At 38.9% G+C, this 25,408-nt stretch overlaps 1 protein-coding gene and 1 long non-coding RNA gene across 2 annotated transcripts; one reads left to right on the top strand and one right to left on the bottom strand.

Annotated features, from left to right (window-relative positions):
* The first annotated feature begins 1,965 nt into the window (after positions 1 to 1,965).
* Positions 1,966 to 16,801, top strand: mmp14b (matrix metallopeptidase 14b (membrane-inserted)). Its single transcript, XM_056241130.1, has 10 exons — positions 1,966 to 2,510; positions 9,441 to 9,589; positions 10,045 to 10,167; positions 10,535 to 10,842; positions 11,291 to 11,452; positions 12,393 to 12,565; positions 12,650 to 12,788; positions 12,904 to 13,054; positions 13,137 to 13,252; positions 16,246 to 16,801. Exons 1-10 carry the CDS (start codon positions 2,424 to 2,426, stop codon positions 16,695 to 16,697), a joined length of 1,860 nt encoding a protein of 619 aa, XP_056097105.1. The 5' UTR covers positions 1,966 to 2,423; the 3' UTR covers positions 16,698 to 16,801.
* Positions 16,802 to 18,520: 1,719 nt separating this feature from the next.
* LOC130076188 (uncharacterized) lies at positions 18,521 to 19,220 on the bottom strand. Its single transcript, XR_008805616.1, has 2 exons — positions 18,955 to 19,220; positions 18,521 to 18,816 (listed from the first exon to the last, which is right to left on the bottom strand). It is a non-coding gene; the product is annotated as an uncharacterized LOC130076188 (long non-coding RNA).
* Between the last annotated feature and the right edge of the window lie 6,188 nt (positions 19,221 to 25,408).

Here is a 25,408-nt window from a genome sequence, read left to right as displayed (position 1 = left end):
AAGGTAGAATTTGACTGATTCTGAGATGAACCACTATCTAGCTTAAAAGATAACCCTTTCTATATTTCTTGGTGGAAATGTTTGTTTCTATGGTGATGTTTGTTCTTTGTCTGGATACTTCTACATGTATCTTCCATAGAAATGAATTGGGTGTATGAGTCTGACTGTGAGTTGTAATTTCATGGTACAGCTAAAAGATCAAAATGGAAATAAAAATCAGTGTATACATGACAATTATATGGCATTCTTTTTAATGCACACACTTTTTTAAAGAGTATAGATCTCATTTACAGTGATGTTACTCTTCCTTGGTGGTCTGTGGGAAACAGTTTTCTTCACATACAGGCATCCCTAATCCGCTCACTCCCTAACACAATCAAACTCCTCTGCACTGCTTCTGTGTGTGCCACATCAAGCGCAGTGAGGGAGAAACTGGAGGAAGCGTTGACAATCTGTCTGAGCACTGGCCTCTAATCTCTTGCACCATGACAACCATGCAGAGGCACATAAGGAGGACAAGGGAAGGGGGGGGGGGTATAGTCTACATGTTTGTTTGCAGGGGTATGTGTATTCTGCTGTGATGTATGGGTTTTAAAAGTGAGTACTAAAACTATAAAAAGGCTACAGAATTACAGTTGCAAATGCAAAGTGGATAACGTGTATTCGCTCACTATTCGTAAACCCAAAGCTGGACTTTATTGCCGTAGTGGCATTTCAAAAAAAGCCTGTCTCCAAGGCCAACGCACTGAGTCGCAAAATATGGCATACTAAGCACAAAAACTTGGACTTGAGGAATGGAAAAACTTATATGGCTTAATAAATAATCTTTTACTTTGTTACCTACTGAATGGATTTACTATAAGAAAAGGTCAAGGGTGGTTTCAATATGCATGGATGTGTGGAACACAAGATAGATGATAATGATACACTGATAATGGCACATACATATTCGTAAAAAGAACTTAAAGTTTCATAAACACCAGGATGAGTTCAAAACCCACATCATGTCTTCTGAAGTCAACATACCTTGACAATTTAAACTTTTTATAAAAGTACATTTTTACCTCTATCTCTCCACAAATTATTCAGGGCGGCCCAGCAATAAGGATTGAAGCTCTTCTAAAAGTAAAAAATAGGCTCCTGATTAGACACTTGATACAGTATATATTTTTCTCTTTATCAATACGCAACACGTAATGTCAGAATCCCACCAGTGGGTGGCAGTGTTAAACCTTGGCTTAGCTCAAGACTGAAGAAAGACATAAAATCGGTACAAACAAAAAAAGGGATACGTCAGAGAATGTCTAATATGGGATACGTGCATCCATTGGCAACTGAAAGGCTGTTAAATCATACAATAATGGACTGTGGGAATTTGTCACAAGTTAAAGAGCCTGGATAAGATACACCATTGCTAACCTAATTAAAATGAAAAAATAAATAAATAGGCTATATATTAATTATAATATTCCCTTTCCTGTAAACCTGAGTCAAAAGAAATAAACATTGACCTATTTGTTTTTCTATAATGGTAGGGACTTTCCAATGACTTCCATACACACTCATACTTATGACTGTCAACACAAACAATACCATAAAAATATAAATTAGATTAAAGCAATGCCCTGGCATTATGCACATATTTTTCCATTCAATCATGTGAAATTAATTTTAGTCATGCTGTTTGCTTTCAAAATGTTTTGACCAGCCATTCAAGTACCACATAACACTAAACGAATGTCAAGCAAAACCATGAATTAAAATTGCAAAAGCTAAACAATAGGCTAGTTAGGGATAAAAAAAAGGCTGTGGCAGATGAAGTATTTTCTTTGTCCACAAGGTCGAGCCAACCAAAGCGGTTGAAGATAGTCAGCAAGGCCATTAAGTTCGAGCAGTGGATGTGGAAGTGGAGGGGAGCGGGATGGGCTAATGTTGAGGAGGCAGGGCTTTGGCTTTTCAGGATCAGTTTTTGGCAACACCTATCGAGCGACCACGTCTACAGCCCCGAGAAAGGGGCTGCTGTGCATATGAAACCGAAGATTTGATCCAACAACGCAATGAAAGAGAAATAAGACAAGAGAGATTTACAAAGGATCACTGTTTATATTTACACTGCGTTCTCTCTATGCAATATTTCTGCGCGTAGTGCATAAAACAATATGATTTTAGGGCTTAGAGTTCCAGTCAATACGATGCAATAGCAATCTATAGCAGTAATTGTTTACATTTTGATAACCTTCAGTATTCTCCCTTCTCCTGGAGAAATTAACGTTCTCGTCGATTTCGTACCACAAAAGTGGTAACGTTAGCCGCTTATTTTTTTTTTCTTCTAAAGCGTGGTTATGTTTTGACGGTTACAAAGAGCACCCAGACTTTATTAACAGTAATAAACTTTTTTCAACAAAGGACTCATCGACTGAAGAATGATTTGGAGCGGGTTAACGGAGCTGTTGCTCCTAATATTTGTGTGCGCGCACAGATCGTCCTCAAAACAAGACACGAAACCCGAGGTGAGTATCCTGCATTATTGTCGACACTTAATACAGATATGTATCACTGATAACACACCCATATATATTCTGCGGTGGCAAGTGTTTTACCTTGTGTCTGAAGATCACCAATGCATACTAGAAGCTGTACAGCAGCATATTGCTTAAATCCATAAAATAGTCTAATAAAAGTCAAAAGGCAACACTTTTTAAGCAAACATACCTCTAAAGTGGATAAAACTTTCATTGGCAATTACTGTACAACACTACTATAATACATGCATGCACATGTGTGACCTTCATTGAAGTTGGTCAATGCTTGACATACAAACAGATTGTATGATATGAGACTCATGCACAGACTTTGAGAGACTGAGAATTAAAGGAATAGTTCTCTTAAAAAAGACATTTTTGTCTTCATTTACTCACCCTCAAGTTGTTTCAAACCTGTATGAATTTCTTTCTTCTAAAAAGAAGTTATTTTGAAGAATGTCGGTAATCAGACAGTTGATGGACCCCATTGACTTTCATAGTAGGAAAAAATACTCTGGATGTCAATGGGGTCCATCAACTGTTTGGTTACCGACTTTCTTCAAAAAAAATTCTTTAAAAAAAAGAAAGAAAGAAAGAGTGAACTATTCCTTTAAGGGCCCTTGATTTAAAGCCTTAATCTTGTGAATCAGACAATACCTGTCAAGAACATATATGGGACATATTTCACCACAAAATCAGGAAATACATAAAGGAATGGCATAAAGAAAATGAAACATTTTTGCATTGTGGCATTAAAATTTTTTTTATTTCTTTTCAGAAGCACAAAAATCTCATTCTCATTAAAGATTTGTATATATTCGTGTGCGTGTGTATATGTATGCCTAGGTCTTATTTTACCCCTCTTCTTTAATGTATGTTGCTGATTAAATTAATAATAATAAAAATATTTAATTACAGTAATTTTTTTAAATTTCAAAATACACATTAAGACATTTGAGAGGGAACATGCTCAAGTGTCATGCAAATAATGTCATGATGCAAAACAACTCAATAGTCCTAAAATAGGCTTCATAAAATATAACGTGACAGGTTTTCATTAGATTTATTTGAAATGAAAAAGGTTTAATTTATAGATCCCTTTAAACACACTCATTTCCTTTTAAAGTTATTATGTTGTGTTATTAACATTGTAAGGTTCTGAAATTAAATCTTTATATGGGAAAGCTTACAGTCAATAGCATTATTTAGTCACAGATGTTTAGATTTAAGTATGTCTGATCTCTCTGGCTGCTCAGTGATCAAAGTAAACACTTTGGAGTGGAGGATTCTGAATTAAGGTCAAGTGAGAGACCACAGAGATTGAAAGATGCTGAGGACGCAAAAAAAGAACGACCAATTACCACAAGAAAACAGGAAGAAAAGTCCTGACTGTAATGTTGTGGTCAGAGGGTGGAAGGATATGCTGAGGATGAGTTTGGGGGGAAAGGTTTTTTCTGCTATGGATGACATCTGTCCTTGGTTATGGTAAAAAATGAGAGGAGGGGTTTAGACAGGGCAGTAAACTCCATATGGACTCTTTTCTTCCTCTCTTTCTCCACTTTGGCTTACAGGAAGTCATCACAATCCTGCAGGAAATTTTTCTAATTCCTTAAGGATATCCTTATGCTATAGACTCTTGCACATCTGTGGTTTTAAACAACATTAGTGTCTGTCTATATCCACCTCCCTTTGTTGTGAAAGTCAGACTATGGTTATATACTCCCATACTAACCATGACATGTTATTTTTGTGATGCACTTCTCGTCATTGACAGCAATGGACAGGTCATGGATAAGTCACCTGATGAGTGCTACTACACTTATGAAGAACTTCCAGGGAGTTTTGCATCATAGCACTTTATTGGGATGCGTATTTGGCCACATATGGCTAGTCACATCCTTTATAGGACAAAACCAGAGGAAATTGCCAGGGGATTTTCCGTACGGCCTTGACCACACGGCTTTAGAACAGATGTGAGATGATGCCAACAGTCAGAGACGTAGTGTCAAAGTGTAAGGAAGGAAGTGGGATGTGGAAGGGGGTGGCATGTTACAGAAAAGAGACACAAAGAGATGGGAATAAAATGGGATTGATCTTTTCAGGCAGGAAATGTGGTGGGGTGCGAATGATGCAAGTCTGCATAAAGAATAGAAGTTATTGTGGGCTGAGAAGTGATGTCATTTCAGAAATGATAGAATAACAGAGAAATGAAAGGCTGAATTGGACTACAAATTGTCCGGTTCCTGTCGCTTCAGGCCAAACAACCCACAGACTATTGCAGTCAGAAATAGTCTTGGAAAGATAATTCCCAACTGCCTTTGCTATATATCCAAGATCCCCTAATGTTCCTATTATGCACTTTCCATTTAAAAATATAATTTTTCTTGTCATCAAACAGCCAAGTGCCCCAGGTGTAAAAAAATATTTTACTATTTGATCTATAAAATACATTGGCTGTTAATTAAACAATTATAACTGGTATATCTTCAGATTTTTTTTCAACAGAGCATCCATTCACCAGTATTCATAAAAAAATTAATAATTGAAAATAAAATAATAAAATACCACTGAAGAATATAATGTATTCCAAGGGATTTAGGTGCATCACAGTGCATGAATTTGCATAGTTTGCACATTTTTTCGTGATAAGTAAACTTCACTGGTAAACTCGTGGTAGTGTAAACTCCAATGACATTAGCCATTTATTTTTAGGGATATTTCTGTTGATTTTACGGCGTTGATGCATTTAGCCAGCTGTTGAGGATCTATGGCGTAACCTGAGCAGCTGAACTACATTTTTATGATTTGGCTTCGTTGGATTTGGATTCACCACATGCTCACCCAGATTCTGTGTTATTCCATTGGCCCAGAGTAAATGGAAGTTGTGACTCATTTTCCCTTAAAATTGCATGTCTTTCTCAATTCTCTCTGATTTTATTATGCATCTGCGTGCAAACACAAAATAGTGCCTATTGCTCCTTTTATAAAAGGTATTGAATGCTGTCGTACCCCGTAAAACGTTTTGAAAAAAGTTTCAGGTATTTTCTGGCATGTCAGGCAAAAATGAATGTTGACTGAAATTATTTAATACAATTTGCAAGCTATGACTACAAGCAGGACTGTTTCTGTACTTTCCATTGCATTGGAAGTGATTTATTACAGCCTCCTGAAACCACCAAGGTGTGTGCGGGGTGGTATTTTTTTTTTTCTTTATAATAAAATATAAAATTAGTCATTGAAAAAATTCTGGATGGCTATGACAAGATCACCTCATAGAACCACTGAATAACGGAATAGAATTCCAAGTTTAAATGAAAAACATGGGACGTCAGCTATTTCAAATGATAAAACATTTGCTATTTTGGATACTCACAGGTACAAAACCCAACACAGATCTTTGCAAATAGTTTTCCCCAGTAGTCTTGATTCTTAGTATAGTGGCATAATCATAGACCGGTCATCTTGTGAAGCTGGTACCACCACTTTAGCATACCACAGAAGTCAAGGGTGGCATAGCAGTAATTCATGTGAATTTTATGTCCAAATTGTATTTATAATTTTAGGGAAGAATGAGTTAACTTTCCTGTGAAAATGTAAAGACTTTTTCTTTTCTTTTTTCGTGGAAATGACTTACTCTATGAGGAAGACAGCAAGTACTTGAAAACAGAGGTAGACTCTGCCGGGATGGGTTTGAGCTCCAATTTCGAACTTGTTTTTTAGGGAGATGAAAGAAACGTTGCGCAACAGTAAATACATCACACATGATGTTTGTCCCGTTTCAGTTCACTACACACTACTTACATCTATCACAATCTCAGCCATCCCCCACCAATCCATATCCCATAAACAGCCTTCCTTCCCTCATATGGATATAACACACTGAAGCTTTGTTTGTGCTGTGGAGGACTAAGAGCGAGTCACAGACAGCCAGATAAACTGCACTATTCACTGTCTCATGATAGAAAGGAATGGAGAAGCATTAAGAGGAAGTTAGGAAAAACCAGACGAGAAAAGATACTGAGACAACGGAGTAAATAGATGAATAAAAATAGAGGAAAATAAAGGTATAAAGAGTACAAGAAAACAGGAAGTTCTTACAAAAAACTAAATTTCCAGGATTACATCAACTTGGAATACATTCTCTGAAGCATCTGACTGTGGACGTAATCACATCTGCTGCCAAAACAAACACTCAAAAACACATTCAGCCAGAGAGCACCATAATAGACATAAAACATGCTGATCATGCTGAGGAACCTCTTTCTGTTGACACTTTACTCACAAAGACCACACAAGCTACGACAGACCAAATCATGTGATCCACATGTTTTTCTCTATATGAGCTACAGCTGAATGAGGGTGTAGTGAGGCCCCACAGGGTGTGTCTACATTGTTGCCCTTCATTCCTGCACTAGTGTGTGTGTGTGTGTGTGTGTGTGAGAGAGAGGTGGAGGAGGTAGGGAAAGGGGGATTACGGGATAAGGGCTCTGTCTCTGAGGTTTCAATGGTATTAACCAGAAATTCCCAGGGAAATTACTGACTGACAGTTTGGTTTAACTGGAGACAGTATCTTGTCTCCCTGAGGGAGTCACAGACAGATATCATTTCACCTTTCATTATCTCATCTATCATCCAATATTGCTACAAACAGAAATGCATTTGTGCCATCACTGACTCAGTTTTAAGACAGAGATAATGCAGCTTCTTTTGTCTCAAAGGAAAGCAAGGTCATAAATCAGTCTAGACACACACTTGATATATAGATTTGTTTAGAAGTATTTCTTTAAGTGAATTTTGAATAGAGGCCCTGTTACTGTGCTTTTGTTTCATGAATTGTGGTAAGGAACCTTGCCTTATTCCTTTGGTTTGTGACCATCTCCTACCATCTCCTAGCCTGGGAAAACCCAGACAACTTCCGGAAAATTTAGATTTGCTCTGAAAGTTAGTCTGGCAAAGAGCTCATTCAAGCCCATTTCCAATCCGTCGAAATCGCGGCACCAATCAGAAACGTTGGGGCGGGCTTTACACGATGACGACAGCGCTGGGATTTTGAAGCAGATTTTGTAGCCTACATTACAAAGATGGATGCCGCCGTCGAACATCACTCGTTCGAATCAGCTATCGCGTCTGTTTTAAGCGATTTGAACGTTTCCTTTTTGTTAAAAACCAAGCAAAGAACAACACTCTGAGATGTTTCTCCGCCGCTCTGCATACGTCATCTCCTTCATCGCTCTGATTGATTTTAGGTCTATCCGCGACGTCCGTTGGTGACGCCCCTCTGGAAATGATTTGTCTTTGACGCTTTGCCAGACCATAACTCGGTTACAACTGAGAATGGTCTAGTTTTAACCAGGCTAACCATCTCCAAGTTCTTGTTCTGTCATCTCAATTTCCAGTTCACACTCACCAAAGCTATTTATTCAATGCAAAGTAATATCAACTGCTAAGCTATATGCGGTATGCGATATCTTATCTATACAAAAAATAATTTTCTTAATCAGTATTTTGTCTGGTTGTCCAGTAAAAAAGTTAAACGTCCTTAAAACAAGTTAGCATTTAATTGAGAATCAAAATTGTATAAAATAATAAGAATCAGAATATATCTTGAATTTAGCTACAAATAGCTTTTTTTTGTTTTATAATGAATCTAGCAAAGTTTTGTTGGAATTGGGCAAGAGAAATAAAATCAAGATACACACTACTGTTTAAAAGTTTGGGGTCGGTAAGACTTTTTAAAATGGTTTTTGAATTAAGTCTTTATGCACACCAAGACTGAATTTATTTGATCAAATTTTTTTATTACAATTTGGTTTTCAAAGAATTTAATATATGGTTTTCTATTTTAATATATTTTATATAATGGCAAAGCTGAATTTTGAAATCATTACTCCAGTCTTTAGTGTCACATGATGCTTCTGATATGCTGATTTGGTGCTCAAGAAACATTCATCATTTTCAATATTAAAAACAAAAGTGCTGCTTTAAATTTTTTATACACTCTTTTCAGGATTCTTAGGCCCTGTTTCCACTTGGTATTAAGATGCATTTTGGTCGATAGGATCACAAGTGGACGACACTAAATACAGGTGTAAACGGGAAGTAAAACGTTTTGAGCTTGTCCACTTTCGACCACTTCCAGAGGTAGTCGAAAAACGTACCAAGGACAATGTTCTCTAACCATTCCTGATTTTTAAAACGCACTCACCGCGTTTGCTGTGGTCTTGTGGCTATCAGAGCAGAAACTAAAGCTGATGCTTTCCGTTTTTTTTCCGTCGTCTCCGGGTGCGTTTATATGTGAATTGCGCAAGCTAATTTTGTCCATTAGATCGAAAGATCTAAAAAAAAAACCATACTTTTACCCGCCCATAGACCCCCCCCTCGAAGAAATCAGGACAGAAGTGGTTGAAAGCGGACAAAAGATGGATTAATATACCAGGTGTAAACGGGTGTGTCTGCCTCATCCACTTGTGATCTGATCTATCAAAGTGCATCTTAATACCATGTGGAAACAGGGCCTTCAAAAGAACAGAATTTATTGGAAACAGATTTTTTTTTCTTTACCATCACTTTTGATCAACTTACTGACCCCCAAAACTAACTTTTGAATGGTAGTGTTCATTAAAAAAAATAAAAATGTCCTCGAATTGAACTATTTTTTTAATTCACTGGAAAACAAGAGAAAATAAGGATCAAGAAAATCATTTATACAGACAGATACCTATAAAAAACTAACCAGGTGAAACAGGACACTTTAGCAACTGAGTTTAATGATCCAGTCATACAACAGATCTGCATGACAGTATGTCCTCATACAACACAACATAAAATGAGGAAAACATCACTCTAATATCTATTCATATAGTTGTGAAATATTGTTCAGTAATGAATATTTTTGTCTCTCTTTCTGTCCCATTCTAGGCATGGCTACAGCAATATGGTTATTTGCCACCTGGTGATCTCCGCACACATACGGCCCGCTCTCCTCACTCCGTCTCCTCTGCCATTGCTGCCATGCAGAGATTCTATGGCCTGAAAATCACTGGCAGCATGGATCCCACTACTCTAGAGTAAGTCAGCTGCCCACATGGTATATGAGTATATTGTAGTGTAATTAGTGCTCCCATGTCCAGGATTGTATTTCTTAAAAAAAAAAATATATATATATATATATATATATATATATATATGTTCCTGGTAAAAAAAAATGAGTCTAGATGATACATTATTTCCTTCATTGGATCTGTGTCACATTTTCTGAACACCTGTGGCTAGTTCAGGAGATTCAAGAGCTTATAGATATCTCTGTGGAATTATTTTGGCCCATCAGTTGTGTGCTTGTTAGTCATGGAAGGAGAGAATGGAAAACTAGAGCATTGTGTCAGCAATCCTCCACTGGTGTGCAATGAGGCACGGAAGATGTAGAATATATGAGGACAGAAATGAACGGCCATCCTGTCCAAAATCACTGAAATTAAATCTGTTGTGCGGTGGATGATCTAATGTATTGGACTGTGATCGCCAGGGCAATGAAGAGGCCCCGCTGTGGCGTCCCAGACAAGTTCGGAGCCGAACTGAAAAGCAACCTGAGAAAGAAGCGCTACGCAATCCAGGGACTGAAATGGGATAAAAATGAGCTCACATTCTGGTAAGAGACAACCTTAACTCTATTCTGCTGGATCAATAAAGAAGAACTGCATTTTAAACTGCATTTAAGTCATTTTAGGCGCAAAACTCTCGTCCAAGCCATTGCCAATTAATTGAGGTTTGCTGTCATAAACGTTTAGATATGGCTGTGGCTATGCTTCAGTAAATACACACCACACTTATGGAAAAGTCATCTTTGGCCTTACTATACGATTCTGCTCCAATGCAGCCAGGGCCAAAATTCCTGTGTGACTTGTCTGTAATGTAAATCACTTTCTCTCCCCCTCTCCTTTCTATATTCCTCTTTTTCTTCCGGCCTACTTTTCTCTGATTGCCTCTCCAATTCTTCTTTCTTATCTCTTTCTCAGCATACAGAACTACACACCAAAAGTGGGTGAATATGAGACATTTGAGGCCATCAGAAAAGCCTTTAAAGTGTGGGAAAGCATTACCCCTTTGCGATTCCGAGAGATCCCTTACAGCGACATTAGAGACAAGGTTGAAGACTTTGCCGACATCATGCTCTTCTTCGCTGATGGCTTTCATGGAGACGCCAGTCCGTTTGACGGTGAAGGAGGCTTCTTGGCTCATGCTTACTTCCCAGGCAATGGCATAGGAGGGGACACACACTTTGATGCTGCAGAACCTTGGACAATTGGCAATCGTGACCTGTTGGGTAAGCAGCAACACCACCAGAAGTTAGGGAATACTCTAGACCTCCCAGGGTTCTTCACTTGTTTGTGTCAGTATGGATGGTGGTTCCTGTTTAGACATGCATAAATTAGTTCAACCTATTGGTTTGAATATTGTAAGAAAGTGTAAGGCAAGTCCAAGCAAGTGTTGTTTGTGCGCACTTTTATTGAATTGAGTTGAATCAGCCTTACCTTTTCATGAGAATGTTTGGAACGTCTCTATCTGAAAAGCTTTATTCATTCTTTGACGTTTCCCTGCTGTGGACTGAATGCCTAAAATCAAGCTTTGAAAGAAAAAGAATAACTCCCAGCAGTCATTCTATGCTGTCTATTCTTTGCGTCTTAAAATGTGCACTACACAATTACAGAATGCTACTTAAGGTTAGCCAAATCTATCCTGTGCTGACATAGTTATCTCTTACTTTCATTCAGGTAATGATGTGTTCCTGGTGGCTGTTCATGAACTGGGTCACGCCCTGGGAATGGAACATTCAAATGACCCATCTGCCATCATGGCTCCCTTCTACCAGTGGATGGACACAGAGAACTTTGAGCTTCCTGAAGACGACCGTAAAGGGATTCAGCAGCTTTATGGTAAAACAGTCAATATCTTCACAACTTTATTTGTTAAACCACACCATAGTTCTGTCAAGTCAGGGTTATTATCATTAACTAAAACTAATTAAACTGTTACATAAAGTGAATATTCGTTGAAAAACAGGCTAAACTAAAATTAGAAGTGTTGCCTTGGCAATTAACTGAAATGAGTTTCAGGGTATGTTTACATGACAACAATGTACTAAAAATGGAAAAGTTTTTCCTTTGTGTTTTTCGCGTACAGACGACAACGTTGTCAAAACGTTATTATTTATGCCAGGCCATTAGTTGGCGATGTAACTTTGTAAAGAAACGCTACAAGCCTGCAGACTGAACACGTAATACACATGAAGTCACTGTTTTCACAAATTCGCATTTTTGTAGTTTACACAGAGGAATGGTATCAGTTTCAAAAACGTACACTTTGAAACTGGTTTGAAAAGTTTGTTTTCAGTCCCCCAAATTGCCATTGTCATGTATTAACAGCCAAAATGCAAAACTAAAACTGAAATAAAAATAAATCCAACCTAAATTGTAATATTTAAAACAATCAAAAATAAATTATAATACACTAACAAAAATGACAATAGCACATAACAAAATTACAAAACATTATACAAATGAAAAATGCAAACTATAAATATAAAAATAAAGCTAATTCAAAATTAATAAAAACTGTAATAGTATATAAATATATATAGCATTAGCAAATGATTCTGCTTTGCTATCCAAAGCTTATTCTTTTGGGGAAAAAACTACATGAATAAATGTAAATGCAAACAAGCTAATTAAGCATTGATTTGAACATTATACAACATATACAACTAATGAAATCTAAATAACAGTGGAAAATATAGTGATGAATAGCAGCATTTTACTAAATATTTAGGTTTAATTTATGACCTAATTGACTAAGCTGAAATTTTACTCTCTGCAGGACCAAACACGGGGGAACGCCCACGACCACGACCACCTGTCAGCCCTCAGACCCCACACCACACTCCATATCCCACACCATACAGGCCCGGGGGACCTAGCTTTGGTCCTGACATCTGCGAGGGCCATTTTGACACCATTGGCATTTTCAGAGGAGAAATGTTTGTGTTTAAGGTACTAACAGAATATTTGTGTACATATTGGGTTGGAGATCATGCAGTATGTGTGATCATCACAATTTCTGTACCTGTGTTTTAGGATAAGTGGTTCTGGCGCGTACGTAATAATCGGGTTATGGAAAATTACCCCATGCCAATTGGACATTTCTGGAGAGGTCTGCCTACAGTTCTCAATGCTGCCTATGAAAGAGAGGATGGAAAATTTGTCTTCTTTAAAGGTACTAGTAGTCTTCTATCTTGATTTCAATGGGAAAAAAGGGGATTTGTCCTTAGGCTTTAACAGGCCTGCTTATTGCTCCAGAAGTAATGTATTTTGTCATCTCTGGCTTGCAGGGGACAGGCATTGGGTGTTCACTGAGTCGAACTTGGAGTCAGGTTACCCGAAGACTCTGAGAGAAATGGGTCATGGTCTTCCGAAGGACAAACTGGACGCAGCCCTCCTCTACACGCCTAATGGCAACACCTACTTCTTCAGAGGAAACAAGTTAGTAGCTTTGATATCTAATAATATAAGGCATGAGCACAAAGGGAGCTTAGATCTGAAACCATTTCTTATCTTCAATCAGATATTATCGTTACAATGAAGACACGCAGTCAGTGGATCCAGATTACCCCAAACCTGTGAGTACATGGCAAGGCGTTCCAGACAACATAAAGGCTGCCTTCATGAGTCGAGATCAAAGTAAGTCCTTTGCCACCTTCTGCTCTCTTTTTTAAATCAACCTCCAGTCTATGCGCTTGAACTGTTTTAGCTTTCACTTCACAAACATTTTTATAATTAGTGGTGCTTGCCTATGGCGAAGCAACACTATTGTTATCTCACATACTTATTATTCTTCTTCTTATTATTCTTCCGGCCACTTTTTGACGCGCTACTCCTCCCGCAGTTTTTGTCACAGACCCATGAATGAGGTGTCAAAACGTGCGGCCTGTTCGGGAATGGTGTGCTATGACTTTTCTAAGAGATCGGGGGTACGATGGTCGCCCCAGGGGCGAAAAACGGCCCAAAAAAATCCCATAGACTTAACATTGCGAAAAACTTTGACGAGTCGTAGCTCGGAACGAGGATGTCGCAGAAACGTGAAATTTGCCACATTTGAAGAGGCTGACAGACTCTGTAAGAACATACCACACAATGGGGTAAAAGTTGCACCCCTGGGGTGCAGGAGCTGCCCAAAGTTTCCCCATTGACTTACTATGGTGTAGGACGGCCCATGAAATGGGCCGTCCTACACCATAGAAACCGCTTTTATATTGAACATAACTCTGGATCACAGTGTCATAGAGACAAGGGGGCGGGCTCATTTTACTCAGACAACCAATCAGTCTCTCAGGATCATTGTGAAGCTATCAAGCCACGCCCTAGCAACCATTTAGAGCACCTTAGCAACAACTCCCATAGACTTCCATTGAAAGAGATCGAAGGGATATCTCTGGACTGAATTGTCATAGAAACATGAGGGTGGTCTCGTTTGACTCGGGCCAGCAAACAGCCAATCATGAATCACCTCAACACTTGCTAGCCACGCCCTAGCAACCATTGTCGAGCACCTTAGCAACCAAAATCCAAAGAGGAATATCGTCCATTCTGAATGTCACAGAGGCATGGGAGTTGGTTTATATCTTTCATAGTGACAAGCAGCCTTTGGAGTTTCATGATTGGCAGCTGCCAAGCCACTCCCTAGCAACCAAACAGAGTACCCTAGCAACCATTTTGCAAAACCAATATCTCTGCATCAGAACATCGTATAGAGATGGGGGTTGGTTTATACATTCACATTGACTTTGGAGCTTCATGATTGGCAGCTGCCAAGCCACTCCCTAGCAACCAAACAGAGTACCCTAGCAACCATTTTGCAAGACCTACATCTCTGCATCAGAACATCGTATAGAGATGGGGGTTGGGTCTTTTGACTCATGCTAGCAAACAGGACTTGCTACATGCTACACATGCTAGCAGTGAATAGCTACATGCTAATATTGATTAGCTAAGTGCTAAATCATGCCAATAAAATGCTACAAACTCAACAGTAACCATCTTTGACAACTACCAACCACCTAGTAACACCATAGCAACCACCCAAATTACTCTAGCAACACCCTAGCAACCACCCAGAACACCCTAGCAACTGCCTAGCAACGCCCTAGCAACCACCCAGAACACCCTAGCAACCGCCTAGCAACCACCCAGGATACCCTAGCAACCGCCTAGCAACGCCCTAGCAACAACCCAGATTACCCTAGCAACCGCCTAGCAACGCCCTAGCAACCGCCTAGCAACCACCCAAAACACCCTAGCAACTGCCTAGCAACCACCCAGAACACCCTAGCAACCGCCTAGCAACCGCCCAGGATACCCTAGCAACTGCCTAGCAACGCCCTAGCAACCACCCTCGAACACCATAGCAACGGCCTAGCAACACCCTAGCAACCACTCAGAACACCCTAGCAACCACCTAGCAACACCCTAGCAACCACTCAGAACACCCTAGCAACCACCTAGCAACACCCTAGCAACCACCCAGAACACCCTAGCAACCACCTAGCAACACCCTAGCAACCACCCAGAACACCCTAGCAACCACCTAGCAACACCCTAGCAACCACTCAGAACACCCTAGCAACCACCTAGCAACACCCTAGCAACCACCCAGAACACCCTAGCAACCGCCTAGCAACACCCTAGCAACCACCCAGAACACCCTAGCAACCGCCTAGCAACACCCTAGCAACCACCCAAAACACCCTAGCAACCACCTAGCAACAAACTAGCAACACCCTAGCAACCACCCAGAACACCCTAGAAACCGCCTAGCAACCACCCAAAACACCTTAGCAACCACCCAGAATACCCTAGCAACCGCATAGCAACACCATAGCAACCACCCAGAACACCCTAGCAACTGCCTTGCATCATCATAGCAAACTCCAAGAACACCCTAGCAACCGAGCGGCGAGTTTTGCCACTGCAAGCACCACTTCACATTTTCTTCTGGAAATGTACATTCTAGTTTGTTTTTATAATCTGCTTTTTTGTTCTTTGTCAATTCTGTATAGTATACTGTCAATCAGACATAGGCACACACAATTCTGCATAAACCCAAGAAAATAAAACCCTCGTAACCTCTTACTACGTGGCTAACCTTTACGTTTCTAATGGTTCTAAGTAATTTGTCTGTCCATACAAAAAGCAAAAACACTGCATAATATAATAAAATCACAGCCAATCAGAAGTTTTCTGTTCACTCAGATAATGTTACATAAGATTTCTATTTCAAATAAATGCTGTTTTTTTTATTTAGTTCTATACATTTAGGAATCCTGAAAAAAACATGGTTTAAAACAGTTGTGCAGCTAAATATTTTTGTGGAAACTTTGACAATAATAATAAATGCTTCTTGAGCACCAAATCAGCATATATATATATATATACACCTTTTTTGGATTTATATAGTATTTATCAGGACACATTTATCAGGACACAAGTTGTGTCCTTTGTCATTTCCTGACTCCCATCCCTTCCTCTTTTCCAAATATTTCCATGCCTCTCTCCACTGTCCTGTTTAATACTAGAAAACAAAAAAACTTAATTACTTGAAAAAGTCAGGATGTAGGCTTTGGGCCAAAGATCACTACTATTGTATAGTCCTGACCTTTTCTCTCTTAAATTCACAGGTTATACCTACTTCTACAAAGCCAATAAGTACTGGAAGTTTAACAACCAGTTATTAAAAGTAGAGCCTGGATACCCCAAGTCTGCACTTAAAGATTGGATGGGCTGTCCTAATGAAGACTCCAGTGGCGGTGGCGGAGGAAGTGACCGTGATCGTGAGCGTGAAAGGGAACGGGAGCGTGAAAGGGAACGAGAGCGTGAAAGGGAACGTGAACGTGACCGCACACATGAAGAAGACAAGACTGAGGAAGAGGGCAAAAAGGAGGAGACGGAGGTGATCATAATCGAGGTTGACGATGCACCCAGCAGTGGGGGAGGAGCAGCTGCCGTCGTGGTGCCACTTATGTTGCTGGTCTGCGTGATCCTCACGCTCGGAGCACTTCTCTTCTTCCGCAGGTACGGCACACCGAGACGCCTGCTCTACTGCCAACGCTCCCTACTGGACAAGGTTTAAACGTTTAAGAAGGGATAATGGAAGAAAGGGAAGGGGAGGAGAGGAGAGAATTGAGAATATGGAAGAAGGGGACTTACTTGCATAGCAAAACCAAAATGAGAAAAGCATTGAGAAAAGTAAAAAAAAAATAAAAAATGGTTTTGGTCAAAAAGGGACCCTTTGTTGTTTACTTTAGAAATGATGCCACTCAGACAAATCTCAGCATTTTTATATTTTGTAATTAGTGGTCTTGAACATTTTGCTTTCACACCTGTGCCGAGCTGTTCAAAGGCATATGGTACTCCCCCCCCCGCCAGTGTCACATTCACTTCATCTCTCCCCTCTTCTCTCAATGTCTTTCTCTTCTTTCCCTTCTGGTGTAGAACATGACGCCAGCTCATCGCTGTTTGTTAAGCCTTTTGTAAAAGTCCTTTTAAAGTTATGATTGTTGTTGTATGTCTGACTCATTGTGAATTCTTACCCACTGTCGAAAACAGCGTTTGTCCCAATCAGAAGACTTTGTACTTATCTCAGGTTGCAGCCGATGCTCATCACATTTTGCATTCCATGCAACCATAATGACAAAAAAGCGCCACTGCCAGGTACAGCCATGGTTTTTGGATGGGGTACCATGGTAAAGGGTCCTCACAGTGATGGAAAGAAAATGTTTAAAATTATTAAACTTAAAATACTTTTGAAATATCATTAGGAAAAATGTAAATCTAGTTTTAAAGTTATACTCTAAATATTATAAAATGTCAGAAATTGATTTTATAATTTATAATAATTTTTCAAAAATCCTTCCAGGATAAGACTAGAAAAGTCAGTCAAAAAGTGCTTTAGTGCCATGATATGATATTCTCTGTAGTACCATATAAATACCAAAGTGCACGAATAAACTAATCATTCCGTACCATGGTATTACCATCTCTGAATCATGGGACCACCATAGTACTTGTGTAAGTGATTCCATGTGCACCAGATATCATGAAACATTATCTGCATTGGCTCATGAAAGGTAATTCTTATAACTAAACCAACACAGGGTCTGTTCCCACCCCATGTAACTCCCAACTCAGGTTAAGAATCCAAAGTCATGTGCCTTTCCAAAGATAATTGATACTTATCCCACTAACAATGCCTGCAACGCTGTGCTGTCTGTCTGTGTCCTTCAGTAGTATGGCTTTATATTGTACTGTATTTCAAATAATTACTATTATTGATAATGATGATGTCAGTATCATTATGATTATTACTATTGTTATTGTTCTCCGTGTCAAGAATGTGTTTTTTTTATTTTATTTTAACAATTGTCATTAAAAATGTCCTGCTGGACAGGCAATAATGTATGTCTTATGAAGTGGCCTTAATTTGGGGGAAAGTGAATGGGTGGGTTTGTATTTTTGAAATGAAATAAAAATTTTAATATGAAAATAACATTTTCACTGCTTGTGTTTACAATTATTGATAAATTGTGGAGCTTTTTTAAATTGGAATTTTAAAGTTGGATTAAAAAAAACAATAATGATAATAATATTTAAATGATGATGATCATTATCTAAAAATAAATTGTGCTTGTTTCAAACCTTTTTTTATGTTTAAGTCAAAAATAAAATATTTTGTAAGTTTTCTTTGCTGTCAGATTTTTCTTTTTTATACTTTCTATGTTGTTTTAAAACATATCTCATAGTCATAGCTCAATGCCTAACCCAAAAATAAAAATTCTGTTCAAATGTCTTACACACCCAAAAAAAAAAAAACCTGTATGACTTTGTTTCCTCTGTGGAACACCGAGAATTTTGAGATTTTGAGAAATGTCCCAGTGTTTTTCTTCCTTATAATGGAAGTCAATGGTTACCAAAACATTCTTCAGAATATCTTCTTTAGTGTTCTGCAGAGGAAAGAAAGTCAAACATGTTTGAATCAAGATGAGGGTGAGTAAATGATGACAGAATTGTTTATTTTTGGGTGAACTATGGCTTTAACGTGTTTGTTTAGCCCACTCACTCTCCTGCACAACAGCGAGGGGAAGGGAAATGCATCTCTGTGTCCTAATCTCCAGCTGCTCCTCTTAACCTGCATCCGATTCCAAGACTTCTTGCCTTCCTTAGCCATATTTTCCGAACTGCTCTTTAACTCCCTGTAAGAAACATATCTCGCATTAGCGCATCTCATTTTGCTCCTCAAGTTATGACCACAGAATAAGACAAACATCCTGCTCTTTCACACATACAGTTTGATGCCCCCACATAAGCTTATTTCTTTTGCATAGAACTACCTTTTTTCTTGTCATTTCAGTCCATACTTCTTTCTCCTCCCTTTTGCTGGCACTCGGAAACACTTGGCCATATAAATGGGATGGAAAAAGCAGGCTAGGTCCAAGGATTAAGCGAAACCAGGAATGATTATAATTCTGCAAACCCCTTTGGCACTGTTCACAAGGAAACATATCTCTGTTGTAATGCGAGCGTGTGCGTCTTTGAGAATAATTACACTTCCAGATACTGATTGAGGAAAAATCATACATGTAAATCAGAGTTGAAACTCAATTCAATGTGTTAATGTGCCAATGTGCCGTATGTATTTGCTGTTTGGAATAAGAGTCAGGAGATGGATAATGTTTTGGCACTCTGGGTCCAGTCACAAGGCTTTCAGGAGGCGGACGTTCGGAGGCCAACGATCAAGGAGAATTCCATCAACAACATCTGGAATCCAAACTGCCTTAAAGGGATAGTTCACCAAAAAATGAAAATTCTGTCAGTATTTACTCACCCTCATGTTGTTCCAACCCCGTAAGACCTTCGTTCATCTTCAGAACACGAATTAAGATATTTTTGATGAAACCTCAGAGCTGGATCACTCCTCCATAGGCTTCTTCAGGGATTGAACTTGCCGGCCTCGAAAAGTTATTAAAGACATCGTTAAAATAGTCCAAGTGACTACAGTGGCTCAATCTAAAGTATATCATGCGACGAAAATACTTTTTGTGCGCAAAAACAAACATAAATAACGACTTTATTTCAACTATTCATTTCCTTCTCTTTGGGCCTCTAGTCAGTTAAACTAGTGTAATTGCGTAGAGCTACGTCACACGTAGGCTCACTATTGGCCGACGCTGGTCATGTGGGTGATGCGTGTGACGTACAACAATAGAAGCGTACGCTGTTACACTAGTGAACTGACTCGAGGCCCACAGAGAAGGAAATTAATAGTTGAAATAAAGTCGTTATTTTTGGGGGGTTTTGCGCACAAAAAGTATTCTCGTCGTTTGATAAACGTACGATTGAGCCACTGTAGTCACTTGGACTATTTTAACGATGTCTTTAATAACTTTTCGAGGCCGGCAAGTTCAATCCCTGAAGAAGCCTATGGAGGAGTGATCCAGCTCTCAGATTTCATCAAAAATATCTTAATTCGTGTTCCGAAGATGAACGAAGGTCTTATGGGAGGGTGGGTAATTACTGACAGAATTTTTGGGTGAACTATCCCTTTAATACCAGCACACTGCAGGAGAGAGAGGAAAACACGGCTTATCTGTGCACACACTGTTGATGTAATACAAATGATCTTTGATCTTGATCTTTTTTTTTTCAATCAGACATGTCAAAACATAAATGTGCATTGCAATCTAATAAGATACCCAATGACAGGCCCTCAAAGATGTATAAAGTATTTGTGATGAATTGTTCCTAAAGGCACTGACTTGTGTATGTATTTCAGCCAGAGAGTATCTTGCTACACGAGTGCTCAATCTATTTCACTCTGTGCACACATTTTAAGCAAGTTCAATCTTTTCCCAGCTGATTCTGCAGTACGAAGAACAACCTCAGCACTTTCTGCTCTGCCCACAATTCCCTCCATTTCTCTCTCTCTCTTTTTCTCCAGGCAAGAAGAGTTGAGTTTCCTGCAGTTTCTGCTAAGTGACTCACTTTTTTTTTTTCTTAAACAAGGCTTAACTGAAAACATTAGTATCACCACAAACATTTCAAGTCTCTCTCTTAAAACACATTCTCTCTTTTTTGAAGGTCTCTGGGAGACTTGCCTGCTCTTTGTGACCCATTTTACGTCTTCACAGTGCTCTGCCAGTTCGAATGAAGTCGGTTACATGCTATTTAACACCCTTACTTGACAGGCTGCGTCCAGTTCTTTCCTTATGGAGAGAATTCCTCTTTCCAAGCCTAATGCGAAAAGACAGACTTTGAAGTGGGGGGGGAAACTTTCTTTTCATACAATAACCCTGAAATAATTTTTTATTATTATTTTTTATTAAAGAGGTTAAATAGCCAAAGGGGCATCTTGGCTATTTTACCTCTTTAATGAAGAGAGAGAGAAAAGGAAACAAAATTCTAATCTTTGCAGGGAAAACAAAATAAACCTGGACCACAATAGAGATTTTTAGCCATTATGCGAACCATTTTAAGGTTATCAGACTTAAAAGGATCTGTTAATAGTGATGGAAGTAAAAGATTCCGATGTTACGGGTAAATGTGGAATTAATATGGGCCATGTGAATGTGATGCTCCTAAATGCAAACACATGTTTTTCCACAGCCTGTAACTTTAAATCCTGTACAGGATGTAAATTAACATAAGAAAATAGTCTTAATGTAGGATGCACATGGTTTTAATTTCATCAAGCCATAAAGCAGCAAATCATAAGTCATTCGGTTCCAATGGGCTTTAACACCTACATACAACAGCTACAATGAAATTTGGCAAACTCATCTCTCTAAATACATTTATATGAACACTACAATTCAAATGTTTGCGGTCAGTAAGATGTTTTTTGAAAGAAATTAATACTTTTATTCAGAAAGGAAAGATTAAATTGATCAAAAGAGAGACATTTATATGTTACATAATAATGCTGTTCTTCTGATATTTCTATTCATTAAAGAATTCTGAAAAATGTATCACGGTTTCTACAAAAAATATTAAGCAAACACAACTGTTTTCAACATTGAGAAGAAATGTTTCTTGAGCACCAAATCATCATATTAGAATGATTTCTGAAGATCACGTGACACTGAAGACTGCTGAAAATACAACCGTCACCATACATTTAATTTTAAAATCATTAAAATAGAAGAAAATAGTAATTGTCATTTTAATGTTTTTACTCTATTTTAACCAAACAAATGCAGCCTTGGAGGTGAGCATAAGAGACTTCTATACATAAATAAAAAACATTAAAAAAATTCTACCTAGAACATATTCCAGCTACCATCAATGCAAACACATCATATATGTTCCGTTACTAATCAAACACAATATACTTCTTTTCTTGAGAGTTTGCATTTTCTTACATGCCAGTACAGAATAAATCTAGTTAGGTAATGCTGAGTGTGCTAGAAATGTGCATAAAAGAAGAGGCACCTGCATTAACGTGTTGAGCTATGGGAAACACATACCGTCTACACTTAAGACAGGGTGTGGTGTGAGTAGTTTTTCCCCGCTGTTCCAGACAGGAGAATGTGGGGGAAAAAACAGGTTATAGGAAGTAAAACAATCAACATCTCTAAACTCATAGTGTTGGTTCTTTCCCTCCTTCTTTAAAAGGTAAACACTTCCAAACTGGGCAGGAAAAGACTCCCCACCAGGAGCTGCTGAATCAGTCTTTTACCCTCCCCCACCCTACCAACAGCACCAAACCCTGCTACCCTCACTCTGACCCAGTCACATCCTCCAGGAAACCCCCCTGCTTCAGTTCAGGCCTGCAACAGTTAACTGGACTCTTTCTTCACCTTATGACTTTAATGACTGGACTGCCACATCAGAAGCATGAGGTATATGTTCCCCTCCTTGTCTGTATTTAATATTTCCTTTTTTTTCCCCCAGTGCTCCCTCTATTCTCGTCAGGTTGACTTGCATTAGATCCAGTCGCCCCTCCTCCAACACTAAACCACATATGGTTCTCATATATAAATCTATGACATCAAAGTCGAACTTAAAGCGAAGGAAACGGATGACAAACATGCACAAATACAAGAAGGTTTACATTGATTCTTTCTAAACGTGTTCGTGAAACGTCTGAAAAGCAGCGGTTTCCAGCTTTTGTGCTATAAGCAGAATTTTTGCATGAAGAATTCAAGTTTTTACAGCTTGAACCAAGCGGCTTTGGGGGTAGTGAGAGAAAGAAAGGAGGTTAGAAAGAGTTCTAAGATGCCACATCAGAGGGGGGCTTTGAAAAAGGAGCCTTGTGGTTAGTTTCTCCAACTGCTGGACACAAAAGGCAGTGCGGTGGGAAGGGGGCATCTGCTGAAGATTGCTTAAAATCTGTTTACACTGCTCATTCATCAGCAGTTATCACAGGACTGACAGGATGTGGTACTATAGCCTGATCTGAGGGCCAGGGCAGTGGGGGATATAATGCTATCCTTACATTACCCGACCTGGACAAGATTTAGGACAAAATGCACAGTTGTTCTTCTCCCTGCTTTACTTGAAGTTTTTTTTTTTTTTCAGGTTCAAAAGAAGTTACAGGGATATAGGTCACCCAACAATTACAATTCTGTCATTATTTATTCACTCTCATATCCTTCCAAACCTGCATGCTCTTATTTCAGAAGTAAAAAAAAAAAAAAAAACATTTGGAAGAATGTACATGCACCGTTTGTCCATACAGTGACAGTTTATAGTGACTAGAGCTGTCCAGCTTAAAAAAAGCTGAACCAATGCAAAAGAATCCTGGAGACAATTAAATTTAATCTTGTAAGAATTGTGAACTTCATTGAAAGGGAATAACATTAGTGAATTTAAGTCATTTGGACTAGGCTTCAATTTTTTTATTTAATGATTTTGTCTTTTTTGGAGCTTGATAGACAGGTCTGAACTGTTGTCATATGGAGAATATAGATTTGGTAATTTTCTTTTATTATTTAGAGGAGTTTTTTCCCCTCCTCGGCTTGTAAAAAATGTATGCTTCAACAGTAATATCTTAAAAATAGAAGTACAGGGGGGCAATTAGTATTTGTATTTAAGAGCTTATGTTTATCTCTTCTGTACAAATTGTTATTGTGGCGATAAAGTTGTTTAAATCATCCTTTTAGCACTGGCAGTAATGCTCTAGGTGAATAAACATCTGGTTATATATTATAGACTCAATTATGCGTGTGGATTTTCTATGTATGTACTTTCTGGTATCCTTGCACATGGAGCAAAAGTTTAGGGTTTACAAGCATTAGCCATAACAGGAATTGAACAATTGTATATTACTTTGATTAGACAAAGTTAGTAGTGTTTAGGGAAAGTTTAAGTAGTGTGCTATACACAGTATAGTAGCATTTTGGGTAAATGCCATGCCCCATAAACCTCCATTGTAAATGCATTACTGTAAACACAACTTTTACTTGTTTTTATAAAATCAGAGACAAGCCAAAGTAAATCTCTGGTATTCGACTGTATGCCACAGATGCTGTCGACAGCTTGAACTGAACATGGAATATTCCTTTAGGACATTTTTCCCTTCCCATGTGCCCTATATATGGTTCAACTGCCCGTGTGGTTTGTGAATTACTGTACACCGCTGCACTGATAACCAAACCCACTTCTGAACTTGTTTTGGCCAAAAAAAAAAAGAACAAAAAAAAAAGAAACGTGACTCAATTCGAAACTTCTGAAAAAATGATGCAACAAGTGCTACCTAATCCCAGAGTCCGTCTGACACACACAAACTCCCAACAAAAAGGAACTCTGGGAAATGGATTTCAAGTAGGATACTTACCTCAATGACCTCAATGTATCGTCAGTAGCCGCAGGTTTTAATTTTGTTTAGTCTGACATGTTTTTTTGGATGAAACCCATTGACTTCCATTATATGAATCACAGAGGACCACGGTTTCAGCTAAAAATCTTATTTACTGTTCTACTTAAGAACAAAAAAAAAGTCACCTACATCTTGGATGGCCTGAGGGTAAATTAACAGCAAATCTTTAAGTACAAAGCGACTTAATCAAGAAATGTAACAACTGCAAAAGACTCCTCTAAGTAATTCCTCTTAAAGTATCTAGAGTACAAACTTACAAGAAGGAACTGTAGGTCACAGAAGTGGAGCGGGGCTGGGCTGGGCTGTGTGTGGGCACGGGAGGGTCGACCCAGTTCAGCTGCCCTATGCAGTGTGTTCATTGCATCAGGCCGGAAAAATGCTCCACTCAGCCACCAGGGTGCTAATTACAGAGGACCATTGCTGAGCTCGACAGGAAGGACGTCAACGACGGAGCAAAGGGATGGAGGGAAGCGAGAGAGAGAGAGAGAGAGAGAGAGAGAGAGAGAGAGAGAGAGAGAGAGAGAGAGAGAGAGAGAGAGAGAGAGAGAGAGAGAGAGAGAGAGAGAGAGAGAGAGAGAGAGAGAGAGAGAGAGAGAGAGAGAGAGGAGGGAAGACTAAGTAACTGAGCGAGGAAGCAGCTAACAATGCAATAAAAATAGAAGGGTGGGAGTTGAGACAGACAGGGTGTAAACATTTGAGGCATTATATTTACCTGCTCGTGTGCAATACGTAACCAGACAACAATAGGTTTCAGAGATAATGAGTTTGGAACTATAACAAAAGACCTTCCTCGTCACACAACCAATCACGAGCTGCATAAGGAACACAATTACATTAGCCTATACAGACATCAGCAAGGTTTTGTTGCTTAAAATTGAGGTAAAGGAGCTGCTTTAACCTTCAGGACTAAAAGGGCAGTGAGGCAGAAGCATGTAACAAGACTTAAACAAGATTTAGATTTGTGGAAA

The sequence above is a fragment of the Rhinichthys klamathensis genome, unplaced genomic scaffold, assembly GCF_029890125.1.
Source record: "Rhinichthys klamathensis goyatoka isolate OS25496 unplaced genomic scaffold, OSU_Roscu_1.1 h1tg000631l_1, whole genome shotgun sequence".
In the NCBI taxonomy this organism is placed as follows: domain Eukaryota; kingdom Metazoa; phylum Chordata; class Actinopteri; order Cypriniformes; family Leuciscidae; genus Rhinichthys; species Rhinichthys klamathensis.
Note: the sequence above shows the minus strand (reverse complement) of the source record. Positions and strands in the feature narration are given on the sequence as shown.